This window comes from Cyprinodon variegatus, unplaced genomic scaffold, assembly GCF_000732505.1.
Source record: "Cyprinodon variegatus isolate N-32 unplaced genomic scaffold, C_variegatus-1.0 Scaffold341, whole genome shotgun sequence".
NCBI classification, from domain to species: Eukaryota; Metazoa; Chordata; class Actinopteri; order Cyprinodontiformes; family Cyprinodontidae; genus Cyprinodon; species Cyprinodon variegatus.
Window position 1 is genome coordinate 295742 of NW_015150794.1, and position 16584 is coordinate 312325.

Sequence of the window (16584 nt, forward strand, 5' to 3'; positions counted from 1 at the left end):
TACCATATTCATAACCAATGTCACGATTTCCATTTTTTTTTATATAATTTTTATTTATCATTAATTTTGTCAATTTCAATTTATTTTACTGGCAGCTGATTTCTTTCTGTCTTTAATGTGAGGGTATGTAAACTATTAAGCACAACTAGATATCATGCAATGAGGCTGGTTTTAACATGTAAAGACAAGGATTTTTAAGATTTGTTTGCATTATTATTGCTCTAAAATAGGGTTTAATTTTGGTAATATTTTCTGTGAGAAATACAACTGTGACTTCAGAAGCCAGAATTCTCCTAATAAGGCGCTAATCAAACAAAGAGGCGGTTACAAACCTGACACCCCCTCCCAAAGGCAGGGTGCTATTAACGTTGTGCCGATTCCTTTAGATCATTCTTTTCTAGTCCATAAATTCCTACTTTAAGGACGTGTGGACCGGACAGATTTTGTGCTGCTGAATATTTATTTATTCACCACTTGATTGGCCCAGTGAGCATGCAACGTTTATGAGTCCTTTTCAAAAAAGATATGCAGAAAAGATCTAAAGCTCAAAAAAAGCCTAATCTCGCCATCACGACACATTTCCATAAATAGTGGGTATGAATGTCGGCTATGCATATTTTTGCTATGAATGTGCGCTGTATAGTCATTCCAATTTGTTATTAAATCTGATCCAGGAAGTTATGTTTTTTAAACTGAACCTGCTTTGAATTAAAATCATTTATTGGTCAAATGTTCAGTGGTAGCAGCAGGTACTGAGCAGGGTCCTTGAATTTTAAAGAATACATCCAGAAAAGTCCTTAAAAATTCTTGAATTTGATGATGACTAACTTGTTGGAACTCTGTATTTAGTAACTGTTGATGTACATCAATGTAATTAAGATTAGCAGGTGAAGGTTAAAGCAATAAGTAGATTCTTCATAATGTCAGCAGCTGGGATAAAGTAAAACAGTTTGCAAAGGGAATAAGTGAGCATAAGGATGTCGGGAATTTAGAGCCAAGTTGTTGTGTTTTTATGGCTTGATTAGGAACTTAGAAACTGCAGCTTTCCCAGTGAGCAGTGTTTACCCAAACTGGTCCAAGAAAGGACCAGTGGGAAACTGGCAGCAGGGTTTAGAGACGGCCGAGGCTCACTGATGATTGATGGTTTACCAGCGTGGTCTGATCCAACTACTGAGCTACAGCAGATCCAACTGCAGGTCCAGAAAACACGGCGGGTGGTATTTTTGGCCTCTTTTAGCAGGCCTAACAATGAGGGGCACAATAATGGATTGGAGATCCATGGAATCATCCATGGAATCTGCTGGAGGAACACGTCTGATCAAAGGAGGCTTCAGCTTGCCATCTGAAGCACGGGCAGGACCTATTTTGGTCAGACAGCCTGGCTCCAATATAAGCCTTTCATTTCATTTCATATTAAGTATTATTATTTTTTTGTTTGTTTATTTCCATCTAATTAAAAAAAATCATAAACACCAGAAAGAAAAAAAAAAAACTTTTCCAGTGTGATTTTGTGCTAGGAGTCCGCTCTGCTGCACATGCTGCCCTTCATTCCCTCATTCGTCATATGGCCATATTTAAACACATTACATCATCAGCACCAGAATCAGTCCCCAAAAAGGCTCGTTCTCTGTTCAGCGCTGCGTTATTTTAACACTATGTCCACTCTAAACAGATGCTTCCATCCAACACATCGCTTCCAAATATCTGAATCCACCCACATAATCCTCAACTATGAACTGTATGTGTGAACAGCAACTGCAGATAAAGTGCAGAAGCTCCCTGCACATTCTTAATGTGTTAGATGGGATAAAGAGGAGCACGTCTCCTGGGTTAGACATGAGAATGACCATCTGGACCTTTTGATATGATGCAAAAACATAATAAAAAAAAAAAAACGTTTTTCTTGCAAATAACTGTGCTGGTTTGATCACTTTCAAAGAGCTGATTTTCTGCAGATGGGGAGGAACTGAAACAATGCAGAAATAAAGATGTGTCTGTGTAAACTTTGTTGACAGTGTGTCAGTTGATTTTTTTTTTTAATGCACGTTTCTTTTATTTAACTGAGATTTTTTTTATATATATTAGCATCCCTTGTAAGACAGTGTATTAAAGTAAAAAAACAAATCAATCTTTTTTGCAGTTGCATAGTCTCATGCAAAAAAGTTTGGAAAAAATTCAACCTTTCATTTAAAGGGAAGAGAAAAAAAATCCTGTTTAAAGAATTCTTTTGAAAACATTACAAAAATCTGGCTTATTTGTGTCCACACAGATGAATTTATCAAATTTTATCAGATCTTCAGATATTTAACTTTTTCCCAGCTGATAAATGTTTATTAAGGGCTTTAATTTAGTGATCCACAAGTTCATTGCCTGGGCTAATATACCATGTTACATTGAAAAGGTCAGTTAAAAAAAAAAATACTTAATACTTTAATCTTCAAAATGAAAAAGAGGAAGGCAGGTATGTGTAAAAATAGGTAGTAAAAAGTTTTTTTTAGTTAAAACATGTTTATTTTGAGCTGGAAGCTTAGAAGATTTATACATATAGTTACTTTTGCTCTTTTACAGCTTTATCTGTCAAAGTAGTAAAAATTAACACCACACTTCAGCTTTTTCTGAAATGCACGGTAAACATGACTGTTTTATTAAAGCAGACACATTTTTTATTACCGTATTAAGAAAAAATCCTGTTTAAAGAATTCTTTTGAAAACATTACAAAAATCTGGCTTATTTGTGTCCACACAGATGAATTTATCAAATTTCATCAGATTTTCAGATATTTAACTTTTTCCCAACTGATAAATGTTTATTAAGGGCTTTACTTTAGTGATCCACAAGTTCATTCCCTGGACGATTACACTGAAAAGGTCAGTTTAAAAACAACAACAACAAAAAAAAAACTACTTATTAATTCTTCAAAATGGAAAAGAATAAGGCAGGTATGTGTAAAAATAAGTAGTAAAAAATAAGCAAACTGAATTTCCCTAAAAAGGCAAGGAGAACCATAACTTAAGAAAATGAAGGCAGTACAAGTATATTTTGAGCTGGAAGGCTAGAAAGCATTAAAAATATAGTTACTTTTGCTCTTTTACAGCTTTATCTTTCAAAGTAATAAAAATTAACACCACACTTCAAGTTTTTCTGAAATGCATGGTAAACATGACCGTTTTATTAAAGCAGACACATTTTTGATAATTAGGAAAAAATCCTTTTTAGTTGGTTTAATCTGCTTTTTATTCTGTTTGTACGCTTTAGTCCTACAGTCCTATGATTCCTGGTTAAAAAAAAAACAGAAAACAAAAACTAAACAGACTACATATCTGTTTATTCTATCTACTATGTAGTGCATGTTACTCAATGAAAAAGACAATATTATATTCAAGAATAAAAATGTATCAGTCAGTCAACCAATCATTAAATATGTTATTATGATTACTGGCAGATTGTATTATGTATTTCTAAAATGATGCGACCAACCACTAATTATTCAACCTTAAAGATGTATATGTATTTAAAAAAAGAAAAAAAAAACACTGAAAGTTTAGATTAACATCAAACTTAATGTGGTTTTAAACATTCTTGTGTTTCAAACATTTAAAGTTTAGACAAGTCATTTTTATGTCCATCCTTCTGGCTAATTGCTCTTTTGATTGGTTTTCCAGCAGCTGAGATATGCATGCTCTGATTCTATTCTACAATATGCTTGGTTAAGATTCCCCAAAATGCCCTACATCACCTTCTGTATTGGGTTTTCTTAAGAGCGACCAAGTCCTGTGTGTTTGCAGAGTTAGCTTCTTTGAACCACACAGGTGTGATTGCACGTTCCCACGCTGGTGGGATTGGACCAATAAATGTTGTTTAAATGTTTAAGTTAAGTCAAACAAAGCAGAACCAATTAACCTTTGTAAGATCTATGCATCTGTCATAGCCACAGCCTAAAGCAATAGACTGTGTCTTTGCATCTGTTGTGGTGATGGTTACTTCTTCCATTGTCTTTTGTGTTATCCATTAGGGAGCCATTGCTGTTCTCCAGCAGACTATGGGGAAAAGGATGGGTGCAAACTAGACAGGTCACCAATCGATTACAGTTTAAGATGTACAAACATACACATGGGCAGCTTAGAGATGCCAGGTAGACTGCCATGTTTGGGGGGAAGCCGGAGTACCTGGAGGGAACCCAGACCTGCACAGGGAGAACATGCAAACTCAATGCAGAAAGGAATTGAAACCAAGACCTTCATCCTGCAAGGCAACAGTGCTAGAAACTGTGCCAGCATGTAGCGCTAATGCTAGCTCATTGCAGCTTTAAATACGTTTGTTGTCAAAAGCCATACTTGTGTGTTTTAGAGATACACTATATGAAGACGTCTTTCTTTGCCATCCATCTGTTCCTTTTTTAATCACATTTCCTGTCCAGCTCAATGCTTTGGCAGAATTGTCATGTCAATATCCATCCATCTATTGCAGGGCTGTCAAACTGGTTGCAGAAAGGGTTGTCTGGCTGCAGGTTTCTTTCCAACCAAGCAGTAGTACATCAGACTCCAGTCATCTCATCAAGTGAGTCCAATCTGAACATGATGACTTCATGATATGAATGGAGTCTGGTGTGCTATTGTTTGGTTGGAAAAAAAACCTGCAGCCACACGGCCCTTTCTGGAACCATTTTGACACCTGTGATCTATTGGCTTCCTGCTCTAAACATCTGCATCTGACAGGTGATTGTGAAAGTGGTTCACAATAAATGGTGATCCTGCTGTTGGTCGCTGGATATCTTTCCTCTCTCTCTCTGCCATCCACTTGCAGATTCCTGCCTGTTTAACTTTGTCGGACCTGGATTTTACGAGGTGACGGTGCTGTATGGGGTCTGGAAAGCTGACCAACGTTGTTGAGGAGTCCAACAGATCAGCTCCCAGTTCGACCAGTATACCCTGTTCCTTCTGAGCTGCTGCTTCCAGTGTTATATCCATCTGTTCAGGACTTAGAAGAAGGAGCTGCTGTGAAGAGGCAGTTGGACGAACCTACCTCCAATAGGTTTTTGTCTCCCATCACAACTACATCCAGTCCCTGATTGGTTAACGTACAACATTTGTTAACACAAGATAAGCCTTGTTTTGGTCCATCTGACGTGCTCCATGCCCTCATCCGCTTCTTCTAATGCAGTTAATTCGCTCATGAACGAGCCTTTACATTAGTGAGACCAGATAAATCAGTCGCTCATTGCACTGCATTCATGTTTGGTGTGAATGCACACTCAGGCACGGTGGAAGGTAGCCTAAAAACAGGGGACCGGCCCATCACAACACAACACATGACACATATATGTCATAATCAACCCTTAAAGGTAATCTAAAATCTCCAGTGGACAAAACATGTTTTTCAGAAAGAGAGAGGTAATCAGAGGACATGGGGAAACCCACACAAGAATGAAGCAAACATGCAAACCTTAAACATTCTGACTCTTTTCACCTGCAAGTGCTATCCTTATCACCGCCATCTCTCCTCTGAACAAAGTGGTTACACTTTGATGCTGTAACCTGCTAGAACGGCTGCTGAAAATCTGCTGGAAAGGGCTTTTTTTAATGAAAACAACCTTATCAGTCTGCTGTATGACATATCTGAATTTACTGTCTCAGGTTGACTGTCTTCACCTCAAAATACCCATTTCACTTTTATTTATATTTCACTTTTTTCAAGTCAGCTGAAATATATTTTCACATACCATAATCTACTTTATAGGAAGTGAACAAATTGTTTTCTCACTACAAGCTTCTTTTTTTTGACAGCAGATGCATATTCAGCAGAAAATCTCAATTTGCAAAATTTCTGTGTTACAATGAACAGAGTTATTGTCATGAGATAAAAAGAAATAGGAGGAAAACTTGAAAACTGGAGAAAATAAAGTGTTGATGCCATGACTCTGATACTACAGATGATTGGTTTGAGCTTCAGAATACAAAAATGCTTTTCTTCACTTTACATAACATTTCCTTTGTAGAAAAACCACTCTTTTTTTGTCCAAAATCTCCCAGAAATATTGGAAGCACAAGACCTATTAAAGGTAAACTATTCCATGATGCATTGTTAGTTTCAACACTAAAAGTTGAATGTTTTGGGTTTTTTTCGTGGTTTTTAGAGAAACCCAAAGAAATGGCCCCATACACTGACTGAAAAGTCTGTGGAAAGACTTTAAAATCAGTGGACTGGGTCAGAGTTCTTAGAGATGAAGCAACAGAACCTTCAAGACAGTTCATGTGAAACAGTGGGTCAAGTCAAACCTTAACAACACATGTGACTAGATTCTCTATAGAGAAGTTGTCCTAAAGGGATTGTCGACAAGAAACTTAATTCTTCATAAGGAACTCAGTGAAATACTCTGAAAATCAACATTTTAATGCCAAGAGTGTTATTGGAATCCAGGACTAGACCTTATTACCTTTGTGACATTCAAAAAATATGGATATTTCAATGACAAAAAGTAATAACAAGAAATGCCAACTTGCCCGAATATGATAAGAAAAATAACAAAAGTGCTTCTATAAGAAAAACACTCTGAGAGTTAAAGAAACACTTTTTTTTTTTGGTACGACATAACCTTAGAGGCATTAATGCTGATACTAAAATTTTTTTAGTTTATAAACCTAAATATTATTGTTAACTAGGCTTATTATTTTTCAACTTTTCCATTAGATTTGTACCTTTTTTTCTTGACTTTTTTTCAACTTAATTTACAGTAGGTAATATATCATTCAAGGGCTAATCTAATTGGTCAAATGCCAAACTAAGATTTAGAGCCATGTAGCAGCATCTTTGCTGAATGGCTGGATATAGATCTAGTGCTTCTAGAACTCCCCATGGGACGAGGGGGACTCCGATTGTTAGGGGTATGGAAGTGATCAAAAATGCTAACTTGCCCTATAAAGGGTTAATACTTTTGTAACATTTAAAAAAAAGATGTCAGTTGACAAAAACACATCCTTTGTTACTATATAACATTAAAACATTAATGCTGATACAGACACTTCATTTCTTTTACTCAACTCATCAACTTTTTGACTTAACTTTTCAAACTTTTCACCTCGCTTTCTAACTTTTTAACTTAACTTATTAACTTGTTTGCAATTTAATTTACAGTAGGTAACATATCATCCGATTCCTTATCTAATGGATCAAATCTTAGCTGATTTGGGGTCGTTGATGGACTCCATTTTGCAACTGACTACAACATATAACTTGGGATAAGTTTCTATTAAAGAGTTCAAAGCTAATTCTGTGCCAATCAAATGTTTAACCTCAATGTTTTATTATGGAATTCAATCAATGATCAATGATTGATTTACTTCAGCTTAGCTGCATATGTGGATTAACATGGTTATTGACAAAATAATAAAGTTAAAAATAAAGATAAATATTTCTATATTTACTGATAAATACTTCGTTTTTTTATAGCTGCTTTAATGGAAAGTAGCTCAGCATCGTAAATTTTGTGTCAGAATAAGGTTTATAAACTCAGCTTTTATTATGTGTGAAAATTATGTCCTTTTTTTAACCAGATAAATGGCTTATATTCATTTTTAGCAGAATCAAGTCACTTCCAAAAGTCTACCATTGGCTTTAATGTAACCAGACAGCAAAGTGAGGCCAACACCAAAGCTAACCCTACATTATCATATTTAGATAAGGGAGACAATTAGCATTTTTTTACCAGCTACCCTTTAAGTAGCTGGGTTTGGTCTCCATCTGTTCCTTGGGGGAATATTTGGCTCCATATTTAAAGAAGAAGCTTCAGTTTATTCATTAGCCAGCTGCCAGTGCTGTAAATCAGGTTGTGCAGGGCAGGCAGGTGTTTATCGCTGACGAACCTCTGACACTGGACCAGTCAAGACACTAAAATGTTATGTAAGGACAAAACTTGAACGCTCATAAAAAAATAAAATTATGAGGAATTAAGATAGAAGCAGCCTTTAAATGATCATGAAGCTGATTGCTCACTGACGCTCTCCTATTTCCTTCTGATAAAACAAGCGGCAGTGCTTCTAATTATGTTAAGATGAACCAAATCTCCTCAAGCAGGCAGCATATCAGCAGACTAAACAGCTAATCTCAATTTAATGCATCAGGGGAGTCATACGCATGGAGCGCTGCAGCTCAAGAAGACTCCTTTGCTGTAGATCTGTTTTGCTTCAAGGCCTCAGAAGTAAAGTAGAGCAGAATCACAAGTTTAAAGGCAATCCACTCAATCATTGCAGAAGAACAAATGAGGAGGAACCACTTCTCCATTTTGGCTTAAATGTGTAAGAAGAAGTCATGCATGTTCTTGTCTGCAGTTGACTCTGTCACCGACACCATTTGTTCTTTGTGTCCCACACACAAAAATGTCTAAAGTGTAGAATATGCTGCTAGTTTGTGGAGGATTTCCTCTTTAGACATCTCAGGATCATCAACTAGAGCTGTAGTCAGTACAGAGAATCAAATGAGGTCATCTCTCACCTTTTAACTTTGTTTTAATATTTTCTCATCATGAATGTTTCCATAAACCCTTGAAATTGTCCCTTTTAGAGATTCCCAGAGGTGCCATCCCTGCTGTCAAACACAAGGAAAGATTCAGGAGAGTTTACTCACCACATAGTAGAACTGCATGTCTGTCTGCAGGAGCGAATCTCATATGTCCACAGCTGGAGTGGAGGTGAATACAGCCGGTTCATTCAGCAGTATCATTAGCCTGTGTGTGTGTGCATATAGGGGGTGTGTTGGAGGCTCAGGTGTAGAAATCATGTGCAGAGGAGAGAAACTCTGCTACTCCTCCTTCTCCTTTCTGAATAACTGCACTTTCTCTCTTCCCTCCTGCACTTGATGTCATTTTCCCTCCCCTCCTCTTCCTCCTCCTCTCCATATGACTCCAGGCTTCAGCTCCTCCCATTTGCTGTTATGGCTCTGCTTCCTCTTCTCTTTGTTTTTTTCTTTCCCACCCCTTTGTCGCCCAGGTCAACATTACTCCTCCTTTGCTTATTTTTCTCTATTTATTTATTTTCTCCCCTTTCAAGCTCATTTGCTTTCACTCACCATATGTAACTGTGTCTGTTTTTCCTCCCTAATATTAAACTTTTCTGAATAATTAGTGAAAACTCAGAAGAAGCTGCAGTGTTTCTCATTTTGTTTCTCTCTGTGCTGATTGCAGATTGCTGTCAGCCCTTCCTGTGCTTGCCACTAAGTGTGTGTGTGTGTGTGTGTGTTGGACAGAGATAGCGCAGCACGCTCTCAGCTGTCAGAAACAGGAAGAATGCAGCTTGGTAGTTTGGCCCTGATGAGAGCGCCTCCTCCCCTGTGCAGTGTGTTATTCCAGAGGGCCACACTGTGGGAAAAGCAGCATTTTGGGAATACTTTGGGCAGTGCTCAGCTGCACCGCCACAGGGTGTCTCAATGCACTGGTTCAGGGAATAGTGTAAGGAAAAACTCACTAGCACAGCTGTGGGTGTTCTGCTCCTTTAAATGAAGCGGTAAACTGGAGCGTTGGTGGAAGAGAGAGCACCACTTTCTTATACAAGAAGATGATAATCATTGTCATTATCATTAAAATTACTGTTACCATAGAAACATAATTAGTTATCTTTTTTGCAATACTTTGTTTTACTTTTTCGTTCATGTTTTAAAAAACACAATTATTATTAGAGGTAACATTACTACAACACTACTGGTAATAGTTGTACTACTAGTGACAGTAAAGTGATGTAGTCATATTAATGTGACTCATCGTCATCAACTTTATGAGTGAAGTGGGTTAAAACAGCTGAAAACAAAGTGTTGAATAGAATGAGGAATAATAAAGTATGCAATAAAAAATAACATTCAGCATAAAGATGGAAAATATGGTAATAATAAAGATTGTTAAACTAAATAAACCAGGTCACAACAATGTTCATGAGTGAAGCCAGGCAGGGACCAGTTTAAAACGAGGGGGGGCCCAAAACTGACAGGTGCCAAAACCAGTTTATCGCTGGTTTGTACACATTGTACCAACAGGAAAATGAAGGAAAAAAATGAACATCCATAGTTAACACTTAAATCATTAAAGAGAGACAAGATTTTCATACAAGTCCTCACAAATCCACTCATATTTATACATGTGTGTTGTCTAAATTGTAGTGTTGCGGCGGTGCCATTTTTTGGCCCGATACCAATACCCGATACCTGGCTGTGCAGTATCGGCTGATACCAATACCATCTGTTTGAAATTTGTATATTTGTAGAACTGCATACTATTTGGATTTAAAATAATCGCTATCATGGCTTTGTCAAGCTGCTGCCTACCTTTGTGAAGCAGGAAAAAGACTAAAACAAAGTGAATCCAGTAGAACTTTTTATTCCCTACCTGGAATGGGTGACAATAAAGGAATAGACTTTTGTCTCTCAAAATGGTATCGGTGTCCTATTTGTTGGTACTTCCCCATACAGATACCATCATTTTAGTGCTGGATCAGGGCCCTGCCCAATACTGCTATCGGTATTGGTGCAACATTACTAAATTGGTTACAGTTCTGTAATATATACATTGAATGGTAGATAAATGGTTCTTTGTGGCTAATTTTATAGAAAACTCCTTGAGGAGACAGAAAATGTTCCCTTCTTGAAATGAGAAAGTGAGTCAGACGAAGGGTCAAGCGAAGGATCAGACGAAGGGTCAGAAGAAGGAGCAGAAGGATCACAAAAGAGAGAAGAAAGTGAACCCACCCCTGCTTTCAATAGGGTTGATATAAAGGGTACCAGGGGAGGTCCTCCACTGGCAACCACAGGGCTGAGAGCTAACTCAAGGGAGCAGGGAAGGTTTGGTAGTGTAGTGTGTAGTTCCTCCCAGCAGAGCAGTTTCAGACCACAAAGGATGCAGGACATGCCAATTCCTAGTTATGGAGCAAAAAGCAGGTTCGACCAAACACGAAGCACAATCTGCTATGACACACCTTTGCCACAAAGGCAGCTGTACAGCCAACCATGGGACACTGATGAGCATTACTGCCCTGAGCTGCGACCATGGCCTGGTGGCCACGGAGCAACAGGCCCACCAGTGTGCCATGAGCGGCCTTGCATGCCTTCAAGGAGGTCAGAGCAGAGCTTTCCACCCTACCGCCACAGTACCTGGCTAGCGCTCTCAGATGTGAATTCAGAAGGCCCAGCTCCAACCCCAGAACCTCCCTAATGTGCAGCTGGAGGTTATTCTCTAAAAGAGGAGCAGCAATAGTGAAAGTTTTTGCCCCTCTGATCCTACTCTTAAACCTTACCTGTAGGAGCTGCTGCTCTCCTGACCTGAGGGACTGAGGAGGCAAGTAGAGTTGAAGAAGCTCAGAGAGATAAGACTTAAAACAAAACACTTAAAAAGAAAGACAATCATGACTCTATGATGCACAGGCAGCCAATGGAGTGAGACCAGGACAGGAGTGAGGCGCTCATATTTTGGAGCACCAATTAAAAGACAAGCAGCTGGATTTTGCACCAGCTGCAGGCGAGAGAGCAAAGACTGGTTCACACCAGCATTTTGTAGTTGTAGCCATTCCATTATCATTATTATAAAGTAGTAGTAATGGTACACAATAAATAAATAAAGTATTACTTTAACACCTACAGAGTTGAACATTTCAGATAATATTTGGTCCCCTCCAAATTACTCTATATTTATTTTTATGGGATTAGTGGCTTGTTTTTTTCGACAGTAGGCTGACAGGAAAGGGGGTATGAGAGAGGGGGAGAGACATGCAGGAAAGGACCACAGGTCGGATTCGCACCCGAGTCAGCTGCGTCAAGGGCTAAGGCCTCCATACATGGGTCGTGCACGTTAACCATTGCACCACCTGCACGCCAATTTTACTCTTTTTAGAGTCAAAATCAGGAAGAACTCTCAGAGAGTGGCAGGTAAACGACACTACATAGAGTAAACGTTACGCTGCACATATTTAAACTCACTATAGTTTCAAATACTCTATGTAGAGTGAAATAGGTAGATGCTGAATTTTTAACATTCAAATCTTATAATTATTAGTATAAGCAGTGGTATATTAACTTATTGTTGTATCATTACTTTTTTATCTATTTTAGTTCAGATTAGTGTTATTGTTTTGTTTTTTGTTTTTGTCCTTGAGCTCACTGCAAAAAATTCTAAGAAAGTCTTGAAAGTCTCTTGAATTCAGCAAGGTAAGTACATCTAAAATAAAAAAAATTAACAACTGCAATGTCTTATTTGAAGTGCATAATATCAAATAATCTTGTTTTCAGGGTAATAATACTCTCTCATTGGCAGATCATCTCATTTACCTACTCAAATATGAGGATAAGGACACTTATTTTTTTAACCCATTGTAGGGCTATAACCGTTTTTGATCACAGGACAAACCCGTCCCTCAGTGAAGTCTAGAAGGACAAGATCTATATCCAGCCATTCAGCAAAGATGTTTCTACATGGCTATACATCTTACTTTGGCATTTGACCAATTAGATGAGCCCTTGAATAATATATATAAATGTATATTAAAGTTAACAGGTCAACAAAAAAAGATAAAAAGCTAATTGAAATGTTAAAAAGTAAAGTTAAAAAGTTGTTAAGCCTAGTTAACAATTATATTTAGGATTATAAACAACAAATGTAAGTGCTAGTATCAGCATTAATCCCTCTAAGGTTATGTTGTACCAAAAAAATTGTGTTGCGTTCACTCTCAGGGTGTTTTTCATGAATTTCTTATAGAAGCACTTTTGTTATGTTTCTTAATATATTCAGACAAGTTGGCGTTTCTTCGAATAACACTATTGGCTTGAAAGTTTGATTCTCAAAGTTTTTCACTGAGTGCCCTATAAAGGGTTAAGTTGGGACTCATTTTTGGATTGTTTTTGCAGTATTGATGGCCACATAAGTTCATTTGTTCTTGAATTGAAAAAAAAGCAGAGAGAGAATAGCGTTTGAGATTGAACTAACAGATTCTGAAAGTGGGAGAATAGAAATAGAATGTAGCAGAATGATGAAAAAGGGGTCCCTATGTCCTCCAGCAGTCTAAGCCTATAGGAGCATAACTATAGAGATAGCTCAAGATAACCTATATCTTAAACTATGAGCTTTATCAAAAAGGAAACATACTAGGTAAGTGTCAGCCTTTGACTGACAGCATTATGACAGACACCACTTACCCCCACATACCGCAAACATTGGAGAAGCCTCCGCCAATGACCCAGGCTTCATAGGCACATCCATCATTAAATATTTTTAAAGATGCAACTTTTTTCTTCAAAAAAACAAACAAAAATCAGTGGCTGCACAGTGGGGCAGTGGGTAGCACTGCTGCCTAGCAGCAAGAAGGTTACAAATTCAATTCTCACCCCTGGGTCTTTTCTGCATGGAGTTTGCATGTTCTTCCTGTGCATGGGTTGATTCTCCCCAGGAACTCCTTAGGTATGAGTGTGTGCATGAATGTTTTGTTGACTTGTCTAGGGTGTACCCTGCCTTTGCCCATTGACAGCTGGAGATAGACACCAGCACCCCTCGCAACCCCAATTGGGAAAAGCGTGACGGTAAATGAATGGAAGGATAAAATATCCAAGATTTATCTCTAATTTCCAAATATCTATCACAAAAAAAAATTATTATACATGAATCATTTTGCAAGGCACTTCAAACGGCATCATAAAAACATGTGCATGTGTATATTGAAGAGAGTGTTTCAGCACACTTGGGTCAGAGGAGAGTGCTATAATTAAACTCCAACACTTTATTGTGAGGTTGTCACTTTGTTACACTGCATACTCAACTGATCTCATTGTCCATGACCCCTAAAGGTTTTTACATTACACAACTTTGCAGGCCTATTTCTGGTCTGACACAGTCTGAAATTACTCTCAGCTGGCCTGCTTTGTCAGACGCCTGTGGCTGAATGTATATTTCATTGCTTTCATGCTTTTGGTGATTTTAAAGAAACATCAATGAACCTGCTGTTGGTGGATCAAAAAAATGATCAGATCTTATCATTTATGTTAATGTCAGGTAACTTGGTAAAATATTTCTATCTTTAATTTACAGCATTGAATCTGAAAGTTACATTTACAGAGAAGAGAATAGGACCTGTACTTTTATAGCGCTTTTTCAAGCCAGAGCACTTGACCAAAGCGCTTTACACTGCATTCAGTCTTTCACCCATTCACTCACACTGATGGTGGCAAACTACATTGTAGCCACAGCTGCCCTGGGGCACACTAACAGAAGCAAGGCTGACGTACACTGGTGCCACCAGTCCCTCTGACCACCATCAGTAGAAAATGTGAGGGGAAGTGTCTTACCCAACGACACAACGAAGCTGAAAGCCGTAGCTGAGGTTTGAAAGGTCAACCCTTCGATTTCAGGGCAAACTCCTACATCCAACGAATTTCCTTCAGGATAAATCAAAACAAAATGAGGCATATGACACAAATTAATTAGTGGTTACCAGTCAGCTGTCTGTAGACCATCCAGGTGGATCATGGCAGATATGAGAACTTCACTGACATTCTGGAAGGAATTATTAACTATTGAAGTCATTTTCAATAATAATATTACTTTCTACCTACAAACAAAGAATGATTAAAGGCTTATAAATGATAAGGCTCAATATTGCATCACTTTGAGCTACTATATAACCACATTGGAATTGATTACAGACCTTGTGTTTCAGGCAAAGATGATGCGTTCAGAAAGCATCAGAAGGAGCATGAAAACCACTGAATTTGATGTCTTTTTGGGTCACGGTTGCATATTTTATAATTTAATATTTCTAACTCTATTTAATGGGTCTTCATCCCCAGACATGGAAAAATGCCATGCAACTCCTAGCTGCAAAGGCATGCCGACACCTCACTCCTGAACTTCAGGGCAGCAGTCCCCAGCTTGAGTATAAAAAGATAAAATGATGATTTATAACTAGATTTGATCCTTGTAAAATATATCTTTGAGGCCTGCCCATCCATCCATCCATTGTCAAGGCCTGTAAGTAGGTGCATGGTAGCGGCAGGTTTGGTGCCTGTCTCCAGTTGCTATTAGGTGAGAGGTTGGGGCAGAGGTCTGCAACCTGTGGCTCTAGAGCTGCAGGCGGCTCTTTGGATCCTCTCAGTTGTGGCTAAAAATGATAAAGACCAAGTTAATGGTTCTGAATATATAACAAATACCAGTCTTAAAAGCTTTAGCTTTTTTAAAAAACAATATTTGAATTTAATTTCCATGATAGAATGACATTAAAAATACCATGAGTTTGTTTTTAAGTCTATTTTTGTTATTAGCTTGGAAATATTATATATTTTCTTTTTTTAAAACATGAAAAAAAATCCTACAGAAGAAAATCCAAGCTTCCTTCTTATGAAATGTTTTATGTTTCCTCATGTTTTAAAACCTAATAACACAAAAGATTTCCAACAGCATATATTTAACAAAAATAATAAGTATTATTTTATTAAAATGTGATGTAACATGTGGCTCTAAATTAATATAATTTCACTGGACTCTGGTCAAAATGGCTCTTTGGATTTTGCATTTCTTGGAGGCACCCTGGTCAGGCTATCACAGGTAAACGTAGCACAGACAACTATGCACAAAGCAAAATATAGAAAATTTAGATTAAGATTCATGTTTCTGGACTGATGGAACCCATGCATGCCGTGCGAGGACATGCATGTCTTGCATAACGACTCCAGGCCATGAAATCTATTCATTTATCTTTCAATTCATCCTTATCCAAACAGATATAAACGTTGCTTTAGAAACTTGAGCTTCCTCTAAAGATGGAATCCAGCCACTAGAGGGCACTGAACACCAGCAGAAAACTGGGAACTTTTCATGCATGTTGTCTGATAATAGGTGCAAGAACCCTCTGTGAAATCCCCAGGGGCAGATCTGGGGGACATTTGCATACTTCTTGAGATTAGAAAAACATGTTCCTCATAAACCACCCTGAAACAAAGCGAGTTCAGGGCCAACTAAATTAGACAAGTGGGCCTCCTAAACGCTCAAACAACAACTCTCCCTGGACCTCCAGCAGCTTTCATGTTCTGAAGACAAACACAGACACAAATTAAGAGCCCCCCCACCCCTTTCCCTGCACCGTCCTGCATTAACACATCAAAGGAAGAAAGACCCACTGCATACCTGCTTTATAGATGATAAATCTTTGATTACAAGATCCAGACGGCAACAAACTGTGGGTAACAACAAACCAGCTCGTACTCTTCAGAGGCTTCAGTCTATACCAAGTTACAACCTAATCCTCTTCTTCTATCCTCTCCTGGCTGAAAGGATCCCACTAAGAACCAAACACACACTGTGCTCCCTTTTTTTTGCTTAGATCAAAAATAAATGTTTTGCTTTTTTATTGACATTTTGTGGATTTCCTCAGATGCAGGCAGAAGCAGGATATTCTGACTTAAAATGCATTGGAAACAAGTGTTGAAAAATATCTTTTTTAAGCTTTATAATTATACACCACTTATTTTTTTTGTCATTATCAAAGGAGTCTCTAACCTGTGGCTCTTTGGAGCCTCTACAATGGCTCTTAATATAGGCCTAAAGTGATATAAAGAACAAACAAATCTAG

The 16584-nt window shown here is 37.9% G+C and overlaps 1 protein-coding gene across 2 annotated transcripts in view; it reads right to left on the reverse strand.

Moving 5' to 3' along the window:
- The window catches only part of LOC107091514 (rho GTPase-activating protein 6-like), a 93304-nt gene extending 84593 nt beyond the window's left edge, over positions 1–8711 (reverse strand). For both annotated transcript variants that reach the window (XM_015385483.1, XM_015385482.1), the window contains exon 1: positions 8621–8711. In XM_015385483.1, coding sequence (XP_015240969.1) covers positions 8621–8638 — 18 coding nt within the window. In that variant the 5' untranslated portion in view covers positions 8639–8711. The remainder of the gene's footprint in view (positions 1–8620) is intronic.
- Between the last annotated feature and the right edge of the window lie 7873 nt (positions 8712–16584).